Consider the following 26,067-nt stretch of genomic DNA (forward strand, 5'->3'; position numbering starts at 1 on the left):
AAAACGCCTCAAAACAACGCAGTTTTTCCGATCCATCCTCTGCTAGAGGAAGTTATGTTCCAAGATTGGACCAAGCCAGATAGAATCTTTTTACCACCTAAAAGATTCTCTGCCTTATATCCTATGGAAGATAAATTTTCCAAGAGATGGGCAACCCCGGCGGTGGACGCAGCCATCTCATGTGTTAACAAATCTTTAACATGCCCTGTAGAAAACATACAGGTGTTCAAGGATCCGGTTGATAAACGCTTGGAAACGCTACTTAAAAACTCCTTCACTACTGCAGGCGCAGTAGTGCAGCCAGCTGTGGCTGCGATTGGGGTTGCACAAGCATTATCGGATCAAACTAAGCAGATGCTTAAACTTATTCCTGCCCAGCAGGCAGAAGAATTTTCGGATGTCCCTAGGGCCATACGCTTTACGGTAGATGCGATTAAGGATTCTATCCAGCAAGCGTCACGTTTATCGTTATCCCTTATCCATATGAGAAGGCTCTTATGGTTAAAGAGCTGGGAGGCAGAGCCCCCATGCAAGAAGCTCCTGGTAGGGTTCCCCTTCCATGGAGGACGACTCTTCGGAGAAGACCTGGATAAATACATTCAGACCATTTCAAGCGGCAAAAGTACTCTTTTGCCAACCAAGAAATAGTTTCAAGGGCCTGCGTTTAAACGACAGTACTCCCCTGGGCAGGGGCCCTCCAATACCAAACAGTATCGACGGCCTCCTGCAAGATCAAACTTTAATAACAAGTCGCAGGGACAGACCGCTAGAGGCAAGAAGCAGTGGTTTCGCAAACCAGCAAAACCAGCCCCCAAGCCGGCCTTATGAAGGGGCGCCCCCACCCACCTCTGCGTCTTTGCAGAGGTTTGGGAGGCCAGCATTTCCGACAGATGGGTACGGTCTTCCGTGGCTACGGGCTACAAACTAGACTTCCTAAGGTTTCCTCCTCATTTCCAGGAGTCAAGGGTACCAAACGATCCGGAGAAGGGAGCCGCATTAATGACGGCATTAAATCATCTACTCTCCCAGGAAGTAATAGTAGAGGTACCAGTCCTAGAACAGGGGCTGGGTTTCTACTCCAACCTATTCATCATCCCAAAGCCCAATGGGGATGTCAGGCCAATTTTGGACTTAAAAATGGTAAATGCATACCTAAAGGTTCGCTCATTTCGGATGGAATCCGTGCGGTCAGCAGCCGCCACACTCCAGAAGAACGACTTCATGGCATCCATAGACATAAATTGGAACATGAAGGTAGGCATTCTTTATCAGCCACATCAAAGATTTCTACGCTTTATGGTGGCTTCGCGTCACTTCCAATTCGTGGCGCTTCCCTTTGGGTTGGCTACGGCCCCCCGGGTGTTCACGAAGGTCCTAGCTCCAATCCTAGCCAAGCTAAGGATCCAAGGGGTCACAATTCTAGCGTACCTGGACGACCTCCTAGTCATAGATCACTCGTTTCCTGGCTTGGAACGAGCAGTGGCCCTCACGGTCCAGTACCTCGAGAGGTTCGGCTGGGTCCTAAATCGAGAAAAGTCAGCATTCCAGCCCACAAGGCAGTTGGAATATCTCGGCATGAGGTTAGACACAGCACAACAAAAGGTGTTTCTACCTCTGATAAAGGTCAAAGCCATCAAGGAATCAATCCTACTGGTTCTAAGCAAGAAAGAACCAACTGTTCGCCTATGTATGCGGTTACTAGGCAAGATGGTGGCCACATTCGAGGCGGTACCGTACGCCCAGAGCCACACTCGCATCCTGCAGGCAGCCATCCTGTCAGCATGGAGCAGGAGGCCACAGGCCTTGGATATCCCTTTGCCGCTCTCATCAAGAGTCCGACAAAGTCTGTGTTGGTGGTTAGACCCTCAGAATCTACTGAAGGGGAAGTCTTTCAGCCCAGTGGCTTGGAAGATAGTAACCACAGATGCCAGCCTGACGGGCTGGGGAGCAATTTTGGATGGTTGCACTCGCCAAGGTACTTGGGCAAAGCCAGAGAAGCAGTTGCCCATCAACATCTTGGAGCTCAGAGCTGCTCGACTAGCCCTCAGGGCTTGGACGTCCAAATTGCAGGGGTTCCCGGTGAGAATTCAATCAGACAATGCCACGGCCGTGGCATACATAAATCACCAAGGGGGAACCAAGAGTCAAGCTGCTCAGAGAGAGGTGAGCTTGATTCTCCTGTGGGCAGAGGCTCATGTGCCCTGCATATCGGCAATATTCATTCCAGGAGTGGACAACCTTCAGGCGGACTTCTTAAGTCGCCAGACTCTGTTGCCGGGGGAATGGTCTCTACATCCACAAGTCTTTCAGACACTCTGCCAAAGATGGGGAGTGCCGGACGTGGATGTCATGGCATCGAGACTCAACAAGAAACTAGACAGGTTCATATCCCGCTCAAGGGATCCGATGGCCTGCGGAACCGATGCGCTGGTTTGCCCTTGGCATCAGTTCAAACTTCTTTATGCGTTTCCCCCGCTCCAGTTACTACCCCGCCTGCTGCGCAGGATCAGGGTGGAGCATATACCAGTCATCCTGGTAGCTCCAGCATGGCCCAGAAGGGCATGGTATTCACTAATCCTGAAGATGGTAGTGGGAGACCCTTGGACTCTTCCTCTACGGCCAGACCTGCTATCGCAAGGTCCGATCCTCCACCCTGCCTTACGGCATCTAAATTTGACGGCCTGGAAGCTGAATCCCTGATTCTCAGGGGTAGAGGTCTGTCTCAGAAAGTAATCTCTACCCTAATCAGAGCCAGGAAACCGGTCTCTAGGGTGATTTATTACAGGGTCTGGAAGGCCTATGTAGGCTGGTGTGAGTCCAAGCGATGGCTTTCTCGCAAGTTTACCATCGATAGAGTATTAAGTTTTCTCCAGCTAGGAGTGGATAAAGGACTGGCATTAAGCACAATCAAGGGACAGATTTCAGCTTTGTCAGTGTGGTTTCAGCGGCCGCTGGCCACCCACTCGCTGGTTAATCCCCAATTTGTCCGTGGGATTTAAATCTTGTTCTGTCAAGTTTACAGAAACAACCTTTTGAGCCGTTGGCTGAAATTCCTTTGGTTTTACTGACAAGGAAGTTAGTATTTTTGGTCGCCATAGTTTCCGCCAGAAGAGTATCGGAACTGGCAGCCTTATCCTGTAAGGAACCATATCTTATTTTACATAAGGACAAGGTCGTTCTCCGCCCTCATCCTTCCTTTCTACCAAAGGTTATATCCAGTTGTCATCTAAACCAGGATTTGGTATTACCATCCTTCTTTCCTAAACCTACTTCCAGAAAGGAAGGGTTGCTGCATACCTTGGATATTGTCAGGGCCATGAAGGCCTATCTTAAAGCTACAGAGAAAATCCGGAAAACAGATGTGTTGTTCATTTTACCGGACGGGCCCAAGAAGGGCCAGGCAGCTGCAAAATCCACCATCTCGAGGTGGATTAAACAGTTAATCACTCAGGCCTACGGCTTGAAGGGGTTGCCTCCTCCGTTATCATTAAAGGCTCATTCTACTAGGGCCATGGGCGCCTCCTGGGCAGCACACCACCAGATCTCTATGGCTCAAGTTTGCAAGGCGGCAACCTGGTCTTCTGTCCACACGTTTACAAAATTCTACCAGTTGGACGTAAGAAGGAATACTGATACAGCCTTTGGGCAGGCAGTGCTGCAGGCTGCAGTTTGAGACCCTCGGATCCGGGGGGCTCCCCTTTTGAGTTAAATTTAAAAATTATTTTTCTCAACTAAGTTGGATTTATTATGATTTGAGTATATCTCTAAATTAAATCCTTTTGTCTTGGGAAGATGTTCTCCCTCCCCTCATTGTAAGCATTGCTTTGGGACATCCCATATAGTAATGAATATGCCGCTCTGTGTCCCGTGATGTACGATAAAAAGAGATTTTTAATACAGCTTACCTGTAAAATCTTTTTCTTGGAGTACATCACGGGACACAGAGTTCCCACCCCTCTTTTTGGGGACCATTTTGGGAGGCATACTGCTTGCTACAAAACTGAGGTACTCCTCCTATGGGAGGGGGTTATATAGGGAGGGGCACTTCCTGTTTGAGATTGCCAGTGTCCATCACCTGAAGGTACTCCATATAACCCATATAGTAATGAATATGCCGCTCTGTGTCCCGTGATGTACTCCAAGAAAAAGATTTTACAGGTAAGCTGTATTAAAAATCTCTTTTTTGGGGTGTAATTCCACATATGCCCATGGCATATGTGAGCAATATATCATTTAGTGACAACTTTGTGCAAAAAAAAAATCAGTTTGTCATATTCCCGCAACTTGTGTAAAAATATAAAATATTCCATGGACACGACATGCCTCTCAGCAAATAGCTTAGGGTGTCTACTTTCCAAAATGGGGTCATTTGGGGGGGTTTTGTGCTATTTTGGCATTTTATGGCCTTCGAAACTGTGATAGGTAGTGAGGAGTGAAATCAAAAATTTGCGCCCTTAGAAATGCTGAAGGCGGTGCTTGGATTTTGGGGCCCCATACACGGCAGTTTACTTGGGGTATCTTCTTTCCAAAATGGGGTCATTTGGGGGGGTTTTGTACTGCCCTGCCATTTTAGCACCTCAAGAAATTAGATAGGCAGTCATAAATTAAAAGCTGTGTAAGTTTCCAGAAAATGTACCCCAGTTTGTAGACGCTATAACTTTTGAACTTTTGCGAAAAAATATATACGCTTATTGCTATTTTTTTTTTTTTTTTTTTACTAAAGACGTGGCTGAATACATTTTGGCCTAAATGTTTGACTAAAATTTAGTTTATTCGATTTTACTTGAAACAAAAAGTAGAAAATATATTTTTTTCCCCCAAATTTTCGGTCTTTTTCCATTTATATCGCAAAAAATATAAATCGCAGAGGCAATCAAATACCATCAAAAGAAAGCTCTATTTGTAGGAAAGAAAGGACGCAAATTTTGTTTCGGTACAACATTGCATGACCGCGCAATTACCAGTTAAAGCAGCGCAGTGCCAAATTGTAAAAACACCTTGGGTCCTTTAGCTGCATATTGGACCGGGTCTTAAGTGGTTAAGTAGCCTTAAGTACCATTAAGTGTCAGAGTTCGTCCTTATACATTTTTTTTTTTTTAAGAGGCCGTTGTTTCCCACTCCTTGATTCATACTTTATACAGCATGCAATGTAGACAGTCCGTCTGTCAAGCCATTCTTGTGTCCTTGGGACTTGAATTTGATCTAGACTGTCCTTGCAGAGGCCATTTTTTTTTAACCAATCGGGAGATTCTGTTGGTCCTTTATCTTAGAAAGTGGCTTCTTTGCTGGCTATCACTTCACTAAGTGGAGTGTCAGAGTTGGCGGCTCTTTCATGCAAGAAGACATTTTTGGTTTCGCAAGGGGATGTTGCGTCCTCATCTATTTTTGCCTAGAATGGTGTCTAGTTTTCCCTTAAATCAAGACAATGTCTTGCCTTCTTTCTGATCCTTAGTTGGCAGGAGTTAGATCACTGCATACTTTGGCGGTAGTTCTGGCGGTCAGAATTACTTTATTTGTAGGTATAGATCAGGAATCCTGGTTTGTGCTGCCAGTAGTGGCAAGGATGGGCAGGAAGCATCCAAGTTAACTATTTTCATTGGATTTGCCAGTTAATTTTTTGAGCCTATGGCTTGAAAGGGCAAGGTCCCCCACACTTTTTTTTTTTTTTTTAATAAAAACGCTCGCTACCAGGTGTGTGGGGGCATCTTGGGCTATCCGCCATCAGGTGTCGGTGGCTCATGATTTAAGGCCATTGCATGGTCTTTTGTTCATACATTCACAGAATTTTACCAGATGGATATCAAAGCCATGGAGGATACTGCTTTTGACCACAGTATGTTTTGGGTGGCAGAAAGAGTCCTCAGGTGGCAGTTTCTGTGATTGTGTCTCACTCCCTTCAAGGGCATTGCTTTAGAACATCCCATATAGTCATTATTATGGTTGCTCTGTGTCCTGTGATGTACGATAAAGAAATTATGATTTTTCCGTCATACTCGCCTGTAAAATCCTTTTCTTTGAAGTACCACGCGTCCCTCCCTTCTTTTTGGGATATTCATTGCTTTGCTACAAAACAGAGGTCCTTCCTGTGTAGAAGGGGGTTATATAGGGGTGGACTTCCTGTTTGACTATCTGCCAGTGTCAATCCCCCAGTAGGTGGCGTATAACTCATATAGTCATTATTATGGTTGCTCTGTGTCCCGTGATGTACTCCAAGAAAAGGAGGTATAGTATACTTACAGGTAAGTATGACGGAAAAATCTTAAATTTTAATGTTAATCTATCTCAATCTGGGCTAATTTTTTGTTCTTCCTCTCAACAAGAAATGACAAAAAGCTGACTCCAGCCTCATTAACCACTTCAGCCCCGGAAAAATGTACCCTCTTCTTGCGATACGGCACTGTGTCGCTTTAACTGATAATTGCACGGTCGTGCAACGTTGCACCCAAACAATTTCCCCCCCCCCCCACAAATAGAGCTTTCTTTTGGTGGTGTTTGATCATCTCTGCGGTTTTATTTTTTGCGCTATAAACAAGAGCGACAATTTTGCATTAAGGTGAAAAAACTTGTGCCTTTACAACCCCTTTAACCACTTCCCGACCCCCGCATGTATATGTACGTCCACAATATGGCACGTACAGGCACATGGGCGTACAGGTACGTCCTCGCCTATTAGCGGGTGGGGGGTCCGATCGGGACCCCCCCCGCTACATGCGGAGGTCGGGTCCGCTCGGGGAGCGATCCGGGACCACGGCGCGGCTATTGGTTTATAGCCGCTCCGTCGCGATCGCTCCCCGGAGCTGAAGAACGGGGAGAGCCGTGTGTAAACACGGCTTCCCCGTCCTTCACTGTGGCGGCGCATCGATCGCGTCATTCCCTTTATAGGGAAGACACGATCGATGACGTCATTCCTACAGCCACACCCCCAAACAGTTGTAAACACATACTAGGTGCACCCTAACTCCTACAGCGCCACCTGTGGTTAACTCCCAAACTGCAACTGTCATTTTCACAATAAAGAATGCAATTTAAATGCATTTTTTGCTGTGAAAATGACAATGGTCCCAAAAATGTGTCAAAATTGTCCGAAGTGTCCGCCATAATGTCGCAGTCACGAAAAAAATTGCTGATCGCCGCCATTAGTAGTAAAAAAAAATAAAAATAAAAAATGCAATAAAACTATCCCCTATTTTGTAAACACTATAAATTTTGCGCAAACCAATCGATAAACGCTTATTGCGATTTTTTTTACTAAAAATAGGTAGAAGAATACGTATCGGCCTAAACTGAGGAAAAAAAATGTTTTTATATATGTTTTTGGGGGATATTTATTGCAGCAAAAAGTAAAAAATATTGCTTTTTTTTTCAAAATTGTCGCTCTATTTTTGTTTATAGCGCAAAAACTAAAAACCGCAGATGTGATCAAATACCACCAAAAGAAAGCTCTATTTGTGGGGAAAAAAGGACGCCAATTTTGTTTGGGAGCCACGTCGCACGACCGCGCAATTGTCTGTTAAAGCGACGCAGTCCCGAACTGTAAAAACACCTTGGGTCTTTAGGCTGCATATTGGTCCGGGGCTTAAGTGGTTAAGCCATCCCTAGCAGAACATTGCTTAATCATCACAGTGCCTCTGATGGCTTACCTTCTACTCATATTGCATTCTGGTGCCATCTCCTCCTGGGTAAGCTATGCACACACACCCAACCATCCTCACAATGTAAAAAGAACACTTGATTCATAAGACTAGGGCACCTTCTTCCATTGCTCCGCGGTCAAGTTCTGATGCTCACATGCCCATTGTAGGTGCTTTGAGCCGTGGACACAGGTCAGCATGGGCACCTTGACCAGTCTGCAGCTATGCTCTCCCATACACACACAACAAGCCATGATGCCCGATTTTTCTGTTTCACAACACATCAACTTCAGAGACAACATGTTTACTTGTTGCCTATGCCCACCGACTTTCACATGCCATGGTAACGAGATAATCCATGTTATTTAACCTGTCAGTGGTCATAAAGCTGTGGCTCATCTGTGTATGTCTGTCTGCCTATCTATGTGTGTGTATTGCAGGGAACAGCATCAAAGGGAGTGTTTGTAAGGAACAAGACTGCACGTCAGCTTGCATTTTAGGGATTCATGCTGGCTTTTATCTATCTGCAGAATAGAATAAATATGACAGTCTACCTTCTCAGGGGTTATTTAAACACAATGCTGCAAAACAAATCTTTAGCCTCCTGACTGTTCACTGGACACTTTTTTGTCGGCACCTAGTTTTGGTCCATTCCTAGTACAGACTGAATATCTGTCTAGCACTACTACATGTTGTTAGTGGAAAGGCTTGAAGAGCATCTTCAGTAATGTTTAATTATATTTTTATTATTAGTGGGAATGCTTTCATTATTCTTATTTCATACATTTTTTGGCTCTGCGTAACTTCTGCATACTTTCAGCTATTAAAACTATTCAACTTTTAAAATGTTCAGCTCTTTGAGCTAATGATGGTACTTCAACTTTTTTTTCTACTATTTTCTACTTTTTATTATATTAAGCTTTTAACCCTTAACATTGAAGTCAATGAGAGCATGCTTCAAATCCTTAAAATTAGGGTTGTCCCGATACCACTTTTTTGGGACCGAGTACAAGTACCGATACTTTTTTTTCAAGTACTCGCCGATACTTTTTTTTAATGTCATGTGACAGTGGCAGTATTTATTTATTTTTTTTACAATTTTTTTTTGTTTTTTTACAGTGATTTTTTTTGGGGGGGTGGATTGTCAGTGTTAATTTTTTTTTTTTTTTATTGTTTAAAAAAAATATTGCACATTTTTTTTTTTTTATTCAGCCCTGTTGGAGGTCTTTGGTGAGATTTACGGGGTCTTAACAGACCTCTGACATCTCCCCTTTAAGACAGAGAAAGGGACTAAGGACACAGATTCCCCAGTCCCTTTCTCAGCAGCCTCAGCTGAAATGAATGGAGAGAAGCTTCTCTGCATTCATAAACTGAAGCACAGTAAACACAGGAGGTTACAATGCTCAGTTATATGAATGGACAGAGTCGGTGATCACGACTCTCTTCATTCAGAAAAGGTAGGAACCGGGCTTAGCGCTCTCCCCCCCTGACAGATTGAGGGGGGAGAGCGGCACAGGGGGGGGGGAGAGAACTGGACGGACGGGGGGAGGAGAGAGAACTGCACGGACGGACGGATGAGGGGGAGGGGGAACTGCACGGACGGGGGGGGGGAGAGGGAACTGCACGGACGGGGGGGGGGAGAGGGAACTGCACGGACGGGGGGGGAGGAGAGAGAACGGGACGGACGGGGGAAGGGGAGGAGAGAGAAGGGCACGAACGGACAGGGGGAGGTGAGAGAGCAGCACGGATGGGGGAAGACAACACTGAGCATGGGTGAGAGAAGACTTACAACTCCCCTGCTTGCCCAGGTATCGGGTGAAGCATCGGGAGCATTTCCCCGAGTACAAGTACTCAGGGAAATGCTTGGTATCAGTCCCGATACTGATACTAGTATCGGTATCGGGACATCCCTACTTAAAATCTTCCTCCGCTCCCAAAAACAACATATTCAGCTATCTGGCTATATCTTTTCAGTTTGATATCTTTTACAGTTTTTGTGAAAAAGCTGTTTTAAGTTTAGTGATCATTTCAGGAAATTGTATCAATTAAACAGAGTGTGTATTGGGCTGCTTAGAGTGGATTATGTTGTCATAGCTAGAGCACGGAGCCTTGAAATTATCTTGATTCCTTCTCTATAAATTGCTCTCACGCCCACAAGATCTACTTGTCATTTATACATTAAAACACAGGTATTTTTGTCTAGTTTCAGGCAATGTGCTCAGTTTTGTGATACGCCTTTTACTTTTGGCTGGTTGAGCTTCCAAATGACGAGAGTTCTACAATTTCTTCCATTGACTGTCCTGTTTAAAAACAATAAAAATTATTTAAAAAAAATATATATATAAAAATTATTTTTGAAAAAACAATTCAGTTTAGTGTCAGCTTTTCGGAAAAAAAAATTAAATATTCCACATCTTTCATACATTAGTGGTGTTAAACTTTTTTTTAATTTAAATTAATTTTTATTTTAAAACCATTCCTACTTTTCCAACTATTCTCATTTCAACTTTTTCTTAGATTTAAGCTATTCGTTCAGTTAGCAATTCAGCATTCCCACGCATTTTCTGCAGGAAATGCATTTTCTAGTTATGTTTGAAAGTGTGTGTGTGTGTGTGTGTGTTTGGCTATTAGCCCCCTGTTTACTGCTAAACAGCCAGATTCAAAGAGCCTTCTAGTCTACCCGATAAAATGTAAATGTTTGGGTGACACAATGCACTCCATTTTGGAGCTGTCTGTCTGGGTGTATATGTAGATAGTCTAAATCATGAGTTTTTTTGCTGAAATAAATAATTGTGTTTTCTTTTAGCTGGGTCCAAACCCCACCACTGTGGGAGAAGTCCATTTAAAACAAGGAGAGAGCACTCTGATGAATGGGGATCAGACCCTTTACATGGTGAACTCTGTATATCCTTATACTCTTGTATTTAACAACGAGAGCCCTCATAGCTTTACGCTGGCTGCAAAAGGCAAAACTTTGATCAAAAAGCGTGGTCCAGCTGCTTCCCCAAAGAAGACAATAACAGATTTTTTTGTTGCGGCTACATCAAAAAGCCAACAAGAGGAAGATGATAAATTGGAACCAAGCAATAAGAGGACAAAGCGTCAGGAATCAGAATTGAGAGCAACTGATGAGAGAGATGGTTCAGACAAAGAAGAAATATCTAGTAAACCAAAAGAATTTCAAGATATGGCAGCAAATGGCAGTAATACAAAAATATCTAATGAATCTCCAGACACACTGACCGGTGGAACCTGCAGCAAAGACTCTTGGGAAGAGCATGGAAAGCTCCTGGTGTTTAACAAGAAAGGTGTCAGAGCTTTTTCCAAGGTATAGAAATACCCAAATAACAGCTTAGACTACATGCCCAAGGACGTTTTAACAAATGGGCTGTAAAGCTAGTACAGAGACGCCAGGAAAACTGAGTTTTTAATGCGTTTTTTCCCCCCCGCGTTTTGCATTGAATTTAATGCACGTTTCGCCACGCTAGCTTTAAGCCACGTTTTTCTTTTTCTATTCAGAATCAATAGTTTCCTATGGGAGCCCATTGATTTGAATAGAGGTTGCACCAGAAGTCTGATCAAGATGATCCCACTTGCGAGGCTACTCGTGTGCGGAGAATCTTGAAGGGGAACCCTGCGAATTTTTTTTTTTTGCATGGGGAATCCCCCACACCAAAAAAAAAAAAAAACGGCGTGGGGGTTCCCCCAGGATCCATACCAGACCCTTATCCGAGCACGTAGCCCAGCAGGTCAGGAAAGGGGGTGAGGGAGCACCCCCCCCTCCTAGACCATACCAGGCCACATGCCCTCAACATGGGGTTGGTGCTTTGGGGCAGAAGGGCACTGCGCCCCCCCACCCCACCTTGCCCCTATGTTGACGAGGACAAGGGCCTCTTCCCGACAACCCTGGCTGTTGGTTGTCTGCGGGTGAGGATTCCCCTTAAGATCCATACTAAACCGAAGGGGGAACCTCGCGCAATTTATTATTTTTTTTCGCAGGGTTCCCCTTCAAGATTCTCTGCACACGAGTCGCCCTACAAGTCGGGTCATCTTGATCCGACTTCTGGTGCGACCATTATTCAAATCAATTGGCTCCCGTAGGGAACCATTGATTTTTGAATAGAGAAAGAAATGCCGGAGGAGGCTTAACACAGTGTTATGCCTTGTTAAATCGTGTTTAACACCCTTTGTCGGCGTCTGACGTCTTTACAGCTCTAACGATGGAGCTTCAGAACGCACTGATCCTGTGTTTTTTTTTTTTTGCAGCTTAAAAACGGCTCAGCCTTTTACAGCTCAAAATTGTCATGGTGGGCATGAGGCCATAGGCTAACATGGAGAGCTGTTTTTAAGCTGCACAAAACGCTCATAAACGTCCGTGGGCATGAGTCCTTATAATTCAAGCTGTGGTCACTTTGTTTATGTATGTATTTCAGAAAACATAGAAACCTTTGAACACCAGCTCCTGCCCCATATTTTGAACCCACACCATTCATAGCACAAGTCTGTTATCTTACCAGTATGTTTGTATGGGGAAAGAAACCAGAATGTCCCAATAAATTCATACAAATGTAAGGGGAACATATAAGCATTTTAAGGATATTGTTACAGGTAAAATTTGAATGCAGAATTCCAATTATAGCACAAACCAGTAAGGCACAGTGCTCAAAGTATGATGGTAGTAGTCTTTCCCACTGAAACCATACAAAAGATCAGCAAAATTCAGGTTAATGTTCATGTTAATGTTAATGCTCATCTGATCATGGTTTCATTTCACTTTGGAGTTGATTTACTAAAGGCAAATAGACTGTGCACTTTGCAAAGTGCAGTTGCTTGAGAGCTTGGTAAATGAGCACAAGTTCTGCTGACTTCCATCATTCCTATTATGTGCAAGAAAAAATGCTTTTTTTTCTTTATTTTCCTTCCACCTGATTGGGTATTCTTTGCAAAGTGAAGCTTTACCACATTTAATAAGCTCTGGAGCAACTGAAAAGTGCATTGTTTATTTGCCTGTCTCTAAAGACTTGACTGTCTCAACTTGGAGGCCACGCACTTCCAATGAGAGCACCAGTACAAAAGTTGAAAGGCTGGTCGCATTTGTTGAAGGAGTCTGGAGCTTATAAGCCTCCTCCCCTGCCAAAGCCAGCATCTGCAAGTTTTTCTGGCTTCCCTGGTTACAGCCGACGGACGTCGCTTCCGGTTTTTAATGCAAGCAGGGTAAATCCTTGTGGGACATTGCATTGCACGCTGCAGGTATCCTTGGGGGTGGTAAAACAAGAGGGGGCCACCTGCATTGGGTCAGGTTCGCACAGGCATCGTTTTCCACCAGATGGTTATCGCCGATCAAACGAACGGGGGGGGGGTGTTGGGTGCCAGATTGTGCAATCAGGCAGGCATACAGAAAGGGTGAGAGATGCTGCCATACAGTCAGTACACATGTCTGATCACAGTTGCAGCCACAGACCAGAAAAGTATGTGGGGGGGGGGGGGGGGCTGCAGCAGGGTAACTTGCCTACCTGGCTGTCTAAATCCTCTCGGGGAAGGTCAGCTTCATTCTCAAACTGTCATTCAAAACTACCATGTTGTGGGGGGAGGGGGTTCCATGACTGTCACCATATCATGCGTTGCTTGGGGGGGTTTAAGTCAGTCCTTGCGACATCTATCGGTCATCGTATTTCGGTTAACACATTTCGTTTGTGGCATTTCACTCATAGCATTTCTGTCTGGCATAATTTTTTCTGTTTGTCTTATCGTTTTGGGTCTGTATGGGTGGATCATGCATCCATTTCACAATGGACGTTTTTGGTTTAAGTATCGGTCCATGTGGATTTTCAATGTCATGCATACGTCGGTGTCCATTTTTATGTTTGGTTTCTTTGTCTGTCATGTCTTGCCTTCAGGTTCACCGCTATCCAGGTGATTCGTTCACGTGGATCTCGGCATTTACGCAGGAGCGACAGGTGCGTTCAGGTTACTTGTAGAACTGGCAGTCAGCTGGTTGTCACATAGTGGGTACTGGTACAGGGGGAGAGCAATTCTACCTTCAGGGCTTGGTGTTTTTAAGGGTGGGTGTGGGTTGGATCAACCATCTATTTCACATGGGCATTTTTCTTTGTTACATCACGGGACACAGAGCACTATATTAATTACTATATGGGTTATATGCCCACCTTCAGGTGATGGACACTGGCATAATCAAGACAGGGAGTCCCCTCCCTATATAGCCCCTCCTATACAGGGAGTACCTCCAGTTTTTGTAGGTCTGGCATGTCACAAACCCGCCGTGATGGGTGAAGATTGGGTCACTGTGATATTCCAGCAGTACCCCGCAGCAAGGATTGGTGAGTCTGTGTTTGTTTGTTAAAAGAGAGCGATCTGACTGTCTGTTTTTCCAGTGGCCACTGGGAGCAGTGTGCTGTTCTCTCACGCTTGTACTCTTGTTTAGGCAGGCTGCTGTTTTTCCCCAGCCGCTAGAGGGTGAAGGTTTGCCCAAAGTCTAGCCTATTGTTTGTTGTAGGCAGGAAGAGGACTGGCTTGGGAACAAGTAAAGACAAGTCATGATTGCATGCAGGCATATTTTCTGCCTTTCCAAGGAGCAGTTCACTTTAAAAGTGTCATCTGCTTGTGGGCAGGAACAGCATAATATACTGCTTGCAGTTTTATTGCTTAAATGCATGTTTTTATAATACATGTTTGAAAGGCATGAGCGTAGTGCATATCCTACAGGTCTAAAGTATAGGACCAACTGCAGTTGATCAGGTGCTTGCTTACAAACTTGCTAAATCGCACAGTTGCTAAACAAAGGCCCAGTATCCTGGTGGTCTGCGCTTTTACCTTGAAAAACTGAGGCCATGGGTTCAGATGCCACATATGGTATCACCTACTTAAAGCTTGCATTGTACTGCTGAAATGCAGTTTCTAAAATCACACAGTTGCTAATACGCACAGAAATACACACAGTTGCTAAAATCACACAGTTGCTAAAATCACACAGTTGCTAAAATCACACAGTTGCTAAAATCACACAGTTGCTAAAATCACACAGTTGCTAAAATCACACAGTTGCTGATATGCACAGTTGCTGATATGCACAGTTGCTGATATGCACAGTTGCTGATATGCACAGTTGCTGATATGCACAGTTGCTAAAATGGCACAGATGCTGAAATGCACAGTGGCTAAAGTCGCACAGTTGTCAAAAATGCACAGATGCTGAAATTAACAGTTGCTGCTTAAATGCACAGTTGCTGAAGATAATTGTTTTTACCCATTGTAAATGTGTTTGCATAACGATACATGATCATGTGTGTACAAAATGCATGTTTGTGTATTAAAAAATAAATTAAAAAAACACAAAACATGCTTAAGGATACATGGACACATAAAAAATGCATGTTTTTTTCATAGTCACATGATCACGCAGAAATCCTTGATCGCATAAGAATGCATGATCGCCTAAAGATTCATAGTTGCATAATGATGCATGTTAATACATGTTTACTTAAATATACATGATTCCTCAGGATCGCATAGGAATACATGTCTACATAGATACGTGTTGCGTAATGTTGCATAACACGTTTCATAAACGCATGCTTGCTTTTGCAAAGATGCTTGTTCCATGGCACACGTACTACATGAATGCGTGTGTACAGCACACACTTTTCATATTTTGCTTAGAAGCATATTTGTATGGTCTCATGCTAAAACCATGAACGCACACTTCCATAAGAGGTATATTGCTTTAACACATGCTGCATACATTAAAGCTGTGTACTTGTGTTTTTCTGGAACTATTTTTCTATGTGTTTGCATAGGAGGGCAGAAGCCTACAAAGCAGAATTCCAAGACTTCTGTGGTTTTCAAGGGCTTGGCAAGAAGAGATCCTTGATGGATGGGTCATCTCTGTTGTAGCCCTAGGCTACTCCCCAAAGACCTAATGAAAAGAAGGTCTTTATTTCTGCCACTGGACCGATTTGATGTTTCAGTGAATCAGAGACCCCCCTCAGAAGAGCAGGGTGTGTGGTTATTCAAATCTCTTCACGGTACAGAAACCGATTGGAGATGTCAGACCCTTTTGTAGATCTGAATCGCTTCCTAAACATCCGCTTTCTCAGCATGGAGTCAATCCGGTCAGTCGTATCCACCCTACGGGGAGGATAAGTTCTAGCATCAATGGAAATCAAGATGCATATCTACATGTGCCAATTTTCCCCGCTCATCAGAAGTTTCTGTGTTTTGCGGTGGCCTTACCCTTCGAGTTAGCCACCGCTCCCTTGGTATTTATGAAGGTCTTGGCCCCAGTACTAGCAAGACTAAGGGGCCAGGGTATAGCAGTAGCGGCATACCTAGACGACTTGCTACTGGTAGATCAGTCAGTAGCCCGGTTAAACCAGGGGGTGTCCAGAACTGTCAGGTATCTGGAACACCTAGGTTGGATTCTCAACCTGGAGAAATCATTCTTACAACCAGTAAAAAGACTGAAGTATTTGGGCTTGATCATAGATACAGCCCAGGAAAAACTGTTTTTGCTCCAGGCAAAAGTCAACGCTATAAGAGAGCTGGTCCAGGTGGTCAGGGCAAGGAAGGGTCCTTCAATTCGCCTTAGCAAGAGGTTGCTAGGGAAGATGGTAACTTTATTCAAAGCAATTCCCTATGCCCAGTTTCATTCAAGACTGTTACAATACAGTATTCTGTCTGCTTGGAACAAGAAAACCCAAGTTTTGGCTTATCCAATGAGTCTGTGGTTGGTAACCAAGAATTTACAAAGAGGTAAATCCTTCATTCTGGTTACCTGAAAGGTGATAACAACGGATGCCGGCCTATAGGCTGGGGAAGCAGTCCTAGGAGAGACCTCTGTCAAATGGGAAATGGTCAGAGTCTGAGAAAACCTTGCCCATCAACATCCTAAAGATTCGGGCAATACGTTTGGCTTAACGGCCTGGACGTTTCAGGTTCCGGAATTGTTCCGTCAGGATACAGTCTGACTATCCCACAGAAGTGGCCTATATCGATCACCAAGGGGGCACCAGAAGTCACGCAGCCCAGAGGGAGGTGAACCATGTTCTGCCTTAGACAGAGGAACATGTTCCTTGCCTGTCTGCAGTCTTCATCCCACCAACAGTTGTTCCCGGGAGAATCGTCCCAAGTTTTTTTTTTGCCCATTTGCCAGAGATGGGGACCTCGGACATAGATCTGTTGGCATCCAGATGCAACAAGAAATTGGACAGCTTTGTGGCAAGAACAAGGGATCCTCTCGCACTTGGGACAGATGCATTAGTGACCCTGTGAGATCAGTTTTCACTGATTTATGCATAGTAGCCCTGGCATGGCCCAGGAGATCTTGGTATGCAGAGATCATGAGGATGGCAGTAGGGGTTTCGTGGACTCTTCCATTTCGTCCAGACCTGCTGTCGCAAGGGCCGGTATTCCATCCTACCTTACAGTTGCTAAACCCACATCCTAAAGAATCAAGGGCTTTTTGGGTTCAGTCATTACAACCCTGATTAATGCTAGAAAGCCGACCTCTAGGACCATTTATTATAGGGTCCGGAGGGCCTATGCTCCTGGTGTGAAACCAAGGGTTGGCATCCTCGGAAGTATGTTATGGAATTCTATCTACAGTTGGGGGTAGAAATGAAGCTGGCCTTGAGTACGATCAAGGGTCAGATTACTGCCAAGACTGAGTTTTTCCAAAGGTTGCTTGCTTCGCATTTTTTATCTTGAGCCTTTATACAAGGGGTGACTCAGATAAGTCTGCCGGTCAGGTCACCCTTGTGCCCATGGGATCTAAATCTAGTTATGTCGGGTTTGGAAAGACAGCCCTTTGAGCCAATACACAATATTCCTTTGCTTCTTTTGTGTTCTTAGTTGCAGTAACCTCCGCAAGAAGTGTCAGAATTGGCTGCTTTTCCTGTAAAGAGCCATACTTTATTTTCATAGGGCAAAGTGGGGTTGTGTCCTCACCCAACCCTTTTGCCTAAGGTAGTGTCAGGTTTTTCATATGAACCAGGATGTTTCCCTACCTTCGGTTTTTTCCAGAACCATGTTCTGCAGATGAGTTTTTACATTCTCTGGATGTAGTAAGGGCAGTTACTTTTTTATCTGGAAACAACTGCCCAGATGCGGAAAACTGACACTTTGTGTTGCCAGAAGGGGGCAGGCAGCATCAAAATCAACCATTTCTAGGTGGATTTGTCAGGTTATTGCTCAGGCTTATGTTTTAAAAGGGGAAGATTCCGCCTTTTTCGTCTTAGAGCGCACTCTACCAGGGCAGTCGGTGCTTCTTGGGCAGTGCATCACCAAGCCTCTGTGGCTCAGATTTGCAGAACCGCAACATTATAATCGGTGCATACATTCACACGTTTCTACCAGGTGGATGTAGGTCAGCAAGAGGATGTCACCTTGGGCACAGTGTTCTGCAGGCAGCAGTATAGGTCCTCACATCTGACGGCGGTTTGCTTATTTTGTGTCTACCTCCACTCAGATGGCATTGCTTTGGAACCTCCCATATAGTAATTTACTATAGTGCTCTGTGTCCCGTGATGTACGATAAATATATGTGTGTGTGTTGTAAAGTTTGGGGGCTATAGCTTCGTGGGACTGAGTGCAACCGTTTGGGGCAAAAGAAGGCTTTTATTTACAAACAAACCAAAAATAAGGCTTCGCTCGGCACACAGGGAAAACTATAACGCAAAGTCCGCTTAGCTTCAGCATCAAATAAAGTCTGCTTGTCTAAAGCACAAAAATAAATCAAGGCAAAAGCACATACAGTTTGTAGATGGGTCTTCGCCCCCGAATTTCAAAAGTCCTTGCTGTATTCTTAACAGCTCCCAGCAGACGCCCAGCTCATCTTTACAGGTGCAAACCCCATACTCCTCCACACACACACTTCTAGCACCACTTCCTGTTTTATGAGCTGTTCTCTGGAAGTGTTAACCCCCTGAACACTCTCACAGCTCTCTTTAAAGGGACCACAGCCCAAATAGTCCTGTACATGTCCCCCCCCCCCCTCTGCCTCAACGCAGAGGTGTTGAAGGCACCACTTGACATCATACAATGGACTCGGGAGAGGGCATCGGCATTCTGATGTCTCCCGGGTCTGTGCTCTACCACGAAATTAAACTCCTGGAGAAAAAGGAACCACCTTGTTACCCTGGCATTGGTGTGCTTGTTCTGTCTCATCCAGGTAAGGGGAGAGTGGTCTGACACCAAGCAAAACCTCCTTACTAGGAGGAAATATCGTAGGGAGTCCAAAGCCCACTTGATGGCCAGACAATCCCGCTCCACCACTGCGTAGTTTCTCTCAGCTGCCGTCAGCTTCCTACTAAGAACCACGGGGTGCTCCTCCCCATTGATTTCCTGAGACAGGACCATTTCCAACCCTTCACTTGAAGCATCTGTCTGCACTTCGAAATCCTTTGCAAATTCTAGAGCTACAAGCAACGGATCTTGGCACAATGCTGTCTTAAGCTTTTAAAAAGCTTTCTCGGCCTCTGCATTCCATTTAATCATCACCGACTTTCTGCTTTTGGTCAAGTCAGTCAGTGGTGCAGCGATGTTGTGGACAAACCTCCTATAATTGCCAGCTATGCCCAAAAACGCCAGAAGCGTACCGTTGGTGTGGACGCAAAGTTTTGTCCATGGCCCTTTGGAACGTGGTGGGGGCAGAGTGTAGACCAAATGGCATCCTTTTTATATTGGAAGTGGCCTTCCGGGGTAGAGAAGGCTATTTTCTCCCTGGCTTCCTTAGTCAGGGTTATCTGCCAGTACCCTTTTGTGAGGTCCAGCGTGGTGTAATACCTGGCAGGACCCAACCTCTCAATTAGCTCATCTACCCGTGGCATGGGATATGCATCAAACTTGGAGACTTCATTACGTTTTCTGAAGTCGTTGCAGAAGCAGAGGGTGCCGTTGGGTTTGGGTACCAACACGATTGGACTTGACCACTCGCTCTGCGACTCTTCAATGACTCCAAGCTCAAGCATTCTTTTAACCTGCATAATAAAGAGTGGGGAAAGGGTAACAAACCCTGGGGACTTTGAACGGTGCCAGTAAATACAGTAACACAAATAATATAAAAAGTAGCATTTTTTTTTTTTTTTTGAAAGCAGTAATTTAAACATGTAAAAAAACATCCGATGGACATAAGTATGGCTCAAACAATGGGCTAAAGGAACCTGTTGCAGGAGTTGCTCTATATGTTTCGCTCAACTTGAGCTTCTTCAGTAGCTTGAACAGGTAATGCTACAGGTCACAAAAGAAAAATACACAGGATAGAACAAGGATTAGTGAATCTGCATACATGGGTAAAGACTAAACAATACAGTAAAGGACACAGAATTGTGGGGAAAAGAATAAATACATATAATAATTTTGAATATTTGATATGAATCAAAAAATCCCGACAGTCAATCAATATGGCGTTTTGATTGACTGTCGGGATCTTTTGATTCATGGTCCAAATTTAGTTACGGCGACATGTGCTGTTTGGCTTTTTTCCCTATTTATGCATTTATATTCTTCGATTTGGACCGGTCTAGCTTGGTGAGTTTTTGCCAAGGTTGTGCACTTTAATCTATGTGAACATATACCGTATCTATATTCAAATTATTATATGTATTTATTATTTTTCCCCACAATTATGTGTACTTTACTGTATAGTTTATTCTTTACCTATGTATGCAGATTTACTAATCCTTGTTCAATCCTGTGAGCTAGATTCAGATAGGTTACGCAGATCTAAAGATCCGCTAACCTATCTGATTTACGTTACGCCGCCGCTATTTTTTGAAGCAAGTGCTTTATTCAGAAAGCACTTGCCTCTAAAGTTGCGGCGTATCGTAATTCCCCCGGCGGAATTCAAATTCCGCGGCTAGGGGGCGTGTAGTATTTAAATCAGGCGCGTTCCCGCGACGATCGAACAGCGCATGCGGCGTCCGCAAATTTACCCGCGTGCATTGCTCCGAATGACATCGCAAGGATGTCATTGGTTTCGACGTTAACGTAAATTACGTGCGGCCGTATTCGCGAACGACTTACGCAAACGACGTAAAAAATTCAAAACTCGGCGCGGGAACGACGACCATACAACATAGGATACGCCGCACTTACCCCTGCTATAGCAGGGGTAACTTTCCGCTGGAAAAAGCCGAACGCAAACGGCGTAAAAAAAAAGCGCCGGGCGGTCGTTCGTTTCTGAATCGGCGTAAATGCTCATTTGCATATCCGACGCGTAAAAGATATGGAAGCGCCACCTAGCGGCCGGCCTGGAATTGCAGCTTAAGATCCGACGGTGTAAGTCAATTACACCTGTCGGATCTTAGGCATATCTATGCGTAACCTGATTCTATGAATCAGGCGCATAGATACGACGGCCGGACTCAGAGATACGACGGCGTATCAGGAGATACGCCGTCGTATCTTCTTTATGAATCCGGCCCTGTGTATTTTTCTTTTGTGACCTGTAGCATTACCTGTCCAAGCTCCTGAAGAAGCTCAATTTGAGCGAAACATGTAAAGCAATTCCTGCAACAGGTTCCTTTTAACTCATTGTTTGAGCCATACTTATGTCCATCGGATGTTTTTTTACATGTTTAAATTACTGCTTTCAAATAAATGTTCTACTTTTTATATTTGTGTTACTGTATTTACTGGCACCGTTCAAAGTCCCCAGGGTTTGTTACCCTTTCTCAAATCTTTATTATGCATTTTTCATACGGGATGTGGTGCTTGGATTTGAGGACCTGTATTTCACAAACTGTTTTCCATTCTTTTAACCTCTTCCGATACTGCCACCCTATGAGCTTCTGGGATACGGTAAGGCTTTTACCGGATTTTTACATTGGGCTCGGTTACATTGTCATGCTCTATGACGTTGGTGAGACCCGGAAACCCTAAAAAACATGTCCCTATTTGTAGAAACTTTTGCTTGCTGGGTATGGGGCCTAGTCAGGGTAGCAGCAACCTGCACCAGGTCGATCCCTGCATGGTCCCCTGACTGTACCCCTACCACCGCAGACAACTGTTCTGTCTCTCCAGGGTTTCAACAAATTTACGTGATGGATCTGGTATGGTTTTCTTTTTCCTGGCTGGTGTACCTTGTAGTTCACCTCACCGACTTTCTCTACTACCTCAAACGGACCTTGCCACTTGGCCAAGAATTTGCTTTCCACCGTGAGTATTAGAACAGCCACCCGGTCTCCTACTTGAAACTGTCTAATTTTAGCTGACCGGTTATACACTCTTCTTTGGGCATCCTGAGCATTCTGCATGCGCTCCCTTACCAGCGACATCACCTTAGCCACCCTCTCTCGCATTTCAGAGATATGCTCTACCACAGTTTTATGCAGGACTCCCTTTCCCACGTTTCTTTTACTAGATCGCGTAACCCCCAGGGCCTTCGTCCATACATTGGCTCAAACGGTGAGAAGCCCATGGATGCTTGTGGAACCTCCCGGATGGCAAACAGGGCAGGGAGTAACCTATCCCAATCCTTATCTTTCTGGACCACTCTTTTCAACATGGACTTTAGAGTTTTATTAAACCTCTCAACTAGGCCATCGGTCTGCGGGTGATGGACGGACGTCCGCAACTGCTTAATCTGAAAAAGTTTGCACAAGTCCGCCATCACCTTTGACATAAAAGGGGTGCCCTGGTCCATCAGTATCTCTTCCAGGCCCCGTGTCCCCTGTTCTCCTGGCATCCTTATCTGTACCTGGTTCCATAGTTCAAGAAATAGTGGACCGTCCCTCCCCACTATGATGTCATGTATTAAACTTTTTACCACCCCAACCTCCTGTGTAACTGAGGTATGGCTATAGGAAACTGTCACCGGGACCAGGGGGTACTCCCTGGTGTCCCCATGGATACACACTACCCGTAAAGTCTTATTTACTGGGCCGAGTCTGCCCTGGCATGTACAAGTGTTACCATGCTACCGGAGTCAAGTAGAACCCTGGCAGGAAGGTGGTTCACACTCGAACCGTCCTGCAGCCAGATAAAGATGAGTGGCACACGCACTTTGAACAGTCCCGCATTCCATAGGCTCCTCCTACAGTGGGCATTGTGCCCGGGTATGCCCCCAGGACAGACATCGCCAACACTGTAGGTTCCCCATCCTTGGGACATGCGCCAATCTTCGTGTTTCTGCAGAAGCTGATGCAGGTTTACGGGTTCCAATGTCTGGTAGGGCTTCTCTCCTAGGTGCTGTGGCCGGTCTGGTTGGCCTTGGTGTGGGTTCATGATGGCAGGCCCAAGCAGGTCCTCTACCACGGTATACCTTTCGACCAACTCAACCAGCTGGTCAGCAGTTGTAGGGTCTCCATGGCTTACCCAGCGCTGTAGTTCATCTGGCATGGACCGCAGGTACCAGTCCATCACCACCTGTTGCACCATTTGTGGACCGGACAACTTTTCTGGCTGCAGCCATTTTTTTTTATTAATGTTTTTATTTATAACGGGGACATGGCCCCAGCGGGCCAACACAGTACAGAAAATGCATATATTAAAGCAAAAATCCATTTACAGAACATAGTAAATACAATTGTGTCAAATGGGACAACATTTCTAACAACTGAATGCTTTGAGGGGCGATCTCTAAGCATCATGATAATGGGGTGTCTCGTTCGCTCTTGAAGATGGTCTAGATGGTACTTCTATATGGAACATGGGACGGTAATAGGAAAAAACCTCCTATACGAAGGATAGTGCATATGTATCTGTTCTCATCGGGATGTCGGGCCCCTGTGCCCTGTCCCCTCATTTTCTTCTTTTTTTTTTTCTTTCCCCCAGTGAGAGGAATGGAGGGAAGAGGGAGAGAAGAGAGAAGGAAGAGGAAGTGGTCAGAGGTCAAGTGAGAGGGGGGGGGGAGAGGAGAGAAAAAAAGGACAAAAAAGGGAGGGGGGTAAACGGGGGGGGGGAAGTCTGTGTCCCCTGCCCATAGGGTGCCGGGGGGGCACGTCCATAAGGAAGCCATGGTCTACTGTAGTATCAATGTCCGAGTACGGGGAAGAGCAGACTGGGGAGAGCACGTTCACGTGGCAGCAGCTGGTTCTCTCAGCGCTTGCCCCTTAGTCGAGTATATGAAGATGTTTTACAACTGCCAAGTGCTCTTAAATGTTTCCTGTCTATTTTGTGCTGTGAGGATAAGATCCTCCATGTGTTTTATTTCCTCAATTTTTGTGAGCCATAAGGATATCGTTGGTGGGTGTGTAGCCTTCCAGAGAAGTGGTATGCAGGCCTTGGCTGCGTCTAAGAGGTGTCTTATCACTGACTTTTTGTATATTTTCTCCGGGATGGTAGATGCATGCAGAAGAAAGAATGCAGGATCATCTGGTATGGTGCGTTCTGTGAATTTCTGAGGGACCTCCCGCCAGAAGTGTTTCAGGCTAGGACAAGACCAGAAAATATGTACTAGTGTACCCTTATCCGTCCGGCAGCGCCAGCACATATGCAACGTCGCCGGGAAGAATCTGTGGAGCAGCACAGGGGTCCTGTACCATCTGGACAAGAGCTTGTAATTGGTCTCCTGAGTTTTGGCACAGATGGAGGACTTGTGTGTGAATCTCAGGATTCATTGTGTTCTGGTCTCGTTGAAGTGACAATTTAGGTCAATTTCCCGTTGAGTCCCGGGGGTTGGAAGTCTGCCTGCGGCGAGTTTAAGAGGCCGTAAGTCAGGGAAAGTGTATGAGCTATGGCTCCTGAGGCGCTACAGAGCTCCTCCAATGTTGTGAGAGGCTGGTCGTCGGCAGCAGGGTGCCCCAAGGAGTGGAGAAAGTGACCCAGTTGACAGGATCTCAGGAAGTCCAATTGGAAGGGGCCCATGGATCGCATAGTTCAGCAACACCGAGTCAGCGTCCACCAGTACTAAAGTGGGAGGCCTGGCGAAACCCCGCTTCCCCCAGTCTTCAGGAGGTCGCATCTTGTACCCCCGGAGTAAACCTGGGATTTCCCAATATGGGGTATAAAGGTGAGTTGGTCGGCGGCTTAGAGAGCAGGCGCGTGCACACCCGCGCCGTGCAACCAATCAGTGGGTGGCGTTTGGTCTCTGCCGGTAGGGTCCTGTAGCACCAGGGGGCTCTGTTAAGGGGTATTGTGCTTTTGGCTCTGCTCCAATTGTGTCCAGAGCTTGGTCTCTAGGTGACGACACCAGTCTATGAGCCTCCCCAGATGTACTGCCCGATGGTACATGTGTATGTCCGGTACAGCAAGACCCCCATGACATTTCGGGAAGACTAGGAGTTTATGGGAGAGTCGTGGTCTCTTTTTGTCCCAGATGAATTCCGTAAACGTGGATTGTACCTGTCTAAAAAAGGAAGCAGGGATATGGATAGGCAGCGCCTGCATGAGATAGAGGAATTTCGGGAGGATCGTCATTTTTAATATGTTACAGCGGCCCAACCAAGAGTGTAGGCCTGTGTGCCATTGGCTTGTTGAGGTCAAACAACCGTGAGAATGTATGGGGGATGTGCGTGGCCAAGTATTTCAAGGCGGTCGTCGTCCATTTCAATTTAAAGTTGTGTTGGCGGTACTCCCACCCCTATCGCCTCCGATTCTGTGAAGTTGATTCGTAGGTTAGAGAGCGTCTCGTACAACTCGAATTCCCACAACAGGTGCGGGAGAGAGACGGAAGGCGCAGTTAGTGTGAACATAAGGTTGTCGCCGTAGGCCGACACCTTGTGTTGGGTTTGATTAACCTTAACTCCTGAAATGTTAGAGTTCAGACGTACGTGGCCCAGAAATGGCTCTAACGATAGGGAAAAAAGCAGGGGGGACATCGTGCAGCCCTGTCTCGTCATCCCATTGGTAATCGGTCAGAAATCACTCCGTTAGCCCTGACTCTGGCCGACGGTGTTGCATACATCGCTGAGATCCAATCCAACATGTGTTGACCCAGGACTCTGTGACTCAGTGTAGTGAACATGAAGGCCCAGCTGACCTCACGCTGCCTCCAGAACTGGCCTCAGCATCGCACGGCGCTGCAGCGTGGCTCTGGACAGATCAGGGAGGATCTGAATGTGCGCCCCATCGAAGTCGATCTCTCCTAGGTCCCAGGCTTTTCGGAGGATGGCCTCCAAAGTGTAGCGGTGCAGGCGGCACAGCACTTTGCGCGGCCTGGCGGGATCCCTGGATCTGGGGCCCAGGGTACGGTGGATCCGGTCCATCTTCTGCGTGAGTTGAGGGCACTCCAGGAGCCTCTGAAAGATAGCCTTGACCGTTTCTGCTAGGTCTTCAGGAATTCTTTGGAATTCCTCGCAGTCGCAGGTTATTACAGCGACTGCGATCTTCCATTTCCTCGATGCGTAATTGCATCTACTGGGCTTCTCTGGTGTGTGTCTTGTGCCCGCTCCAGGGCTTGCACACGCGTCGCCAGCGAGGTGACCAGAGTCTCTCCGGAGGTGACCCGGTCTGAGACGGTATGTAGCTCCGTCCGCACCTC

The 26,067-nt window shown here is 45.7% G+C and overlaps 1 protein-coding gene across 3 annotated transcripts in view; it reads left to right on the forward strand.

Moving 5' to 3' along the window:
- Positions 1–26,067, forward strand: part of LOC120916549 (polynucleotide kinase 3'-phosphatase) — a 777,425-nt gene that overhangs the window by 146,883 nt on the left and 604,475 nt on the right. For all 3 annotated transcript variants that reach the window (XM_040327595.1, XM_040327596.1, XM_040327594.1), the window contains exon 4: positions 10,438–10,959. In XM_040327595.1, the coding sequence (XP_040183529.1) occupies positions 10,438–10,959 (522 nt within the window). The remainder of the gene's footprint in view (positions 1–10,437; positions 10,960–26,067) is intronic.

This window comes from Rana temporaria, chromosome 10 (assembly GCF_905171775.1).
Source record: "Rana temporaria chromosome 10, aRanTem1.1, whole genome shotgun sequence".
NCBI lineage: Eukaryota > Metazoa > Chordata > Amphibia > Anura > Ranidae > Rana > Rana temporaria.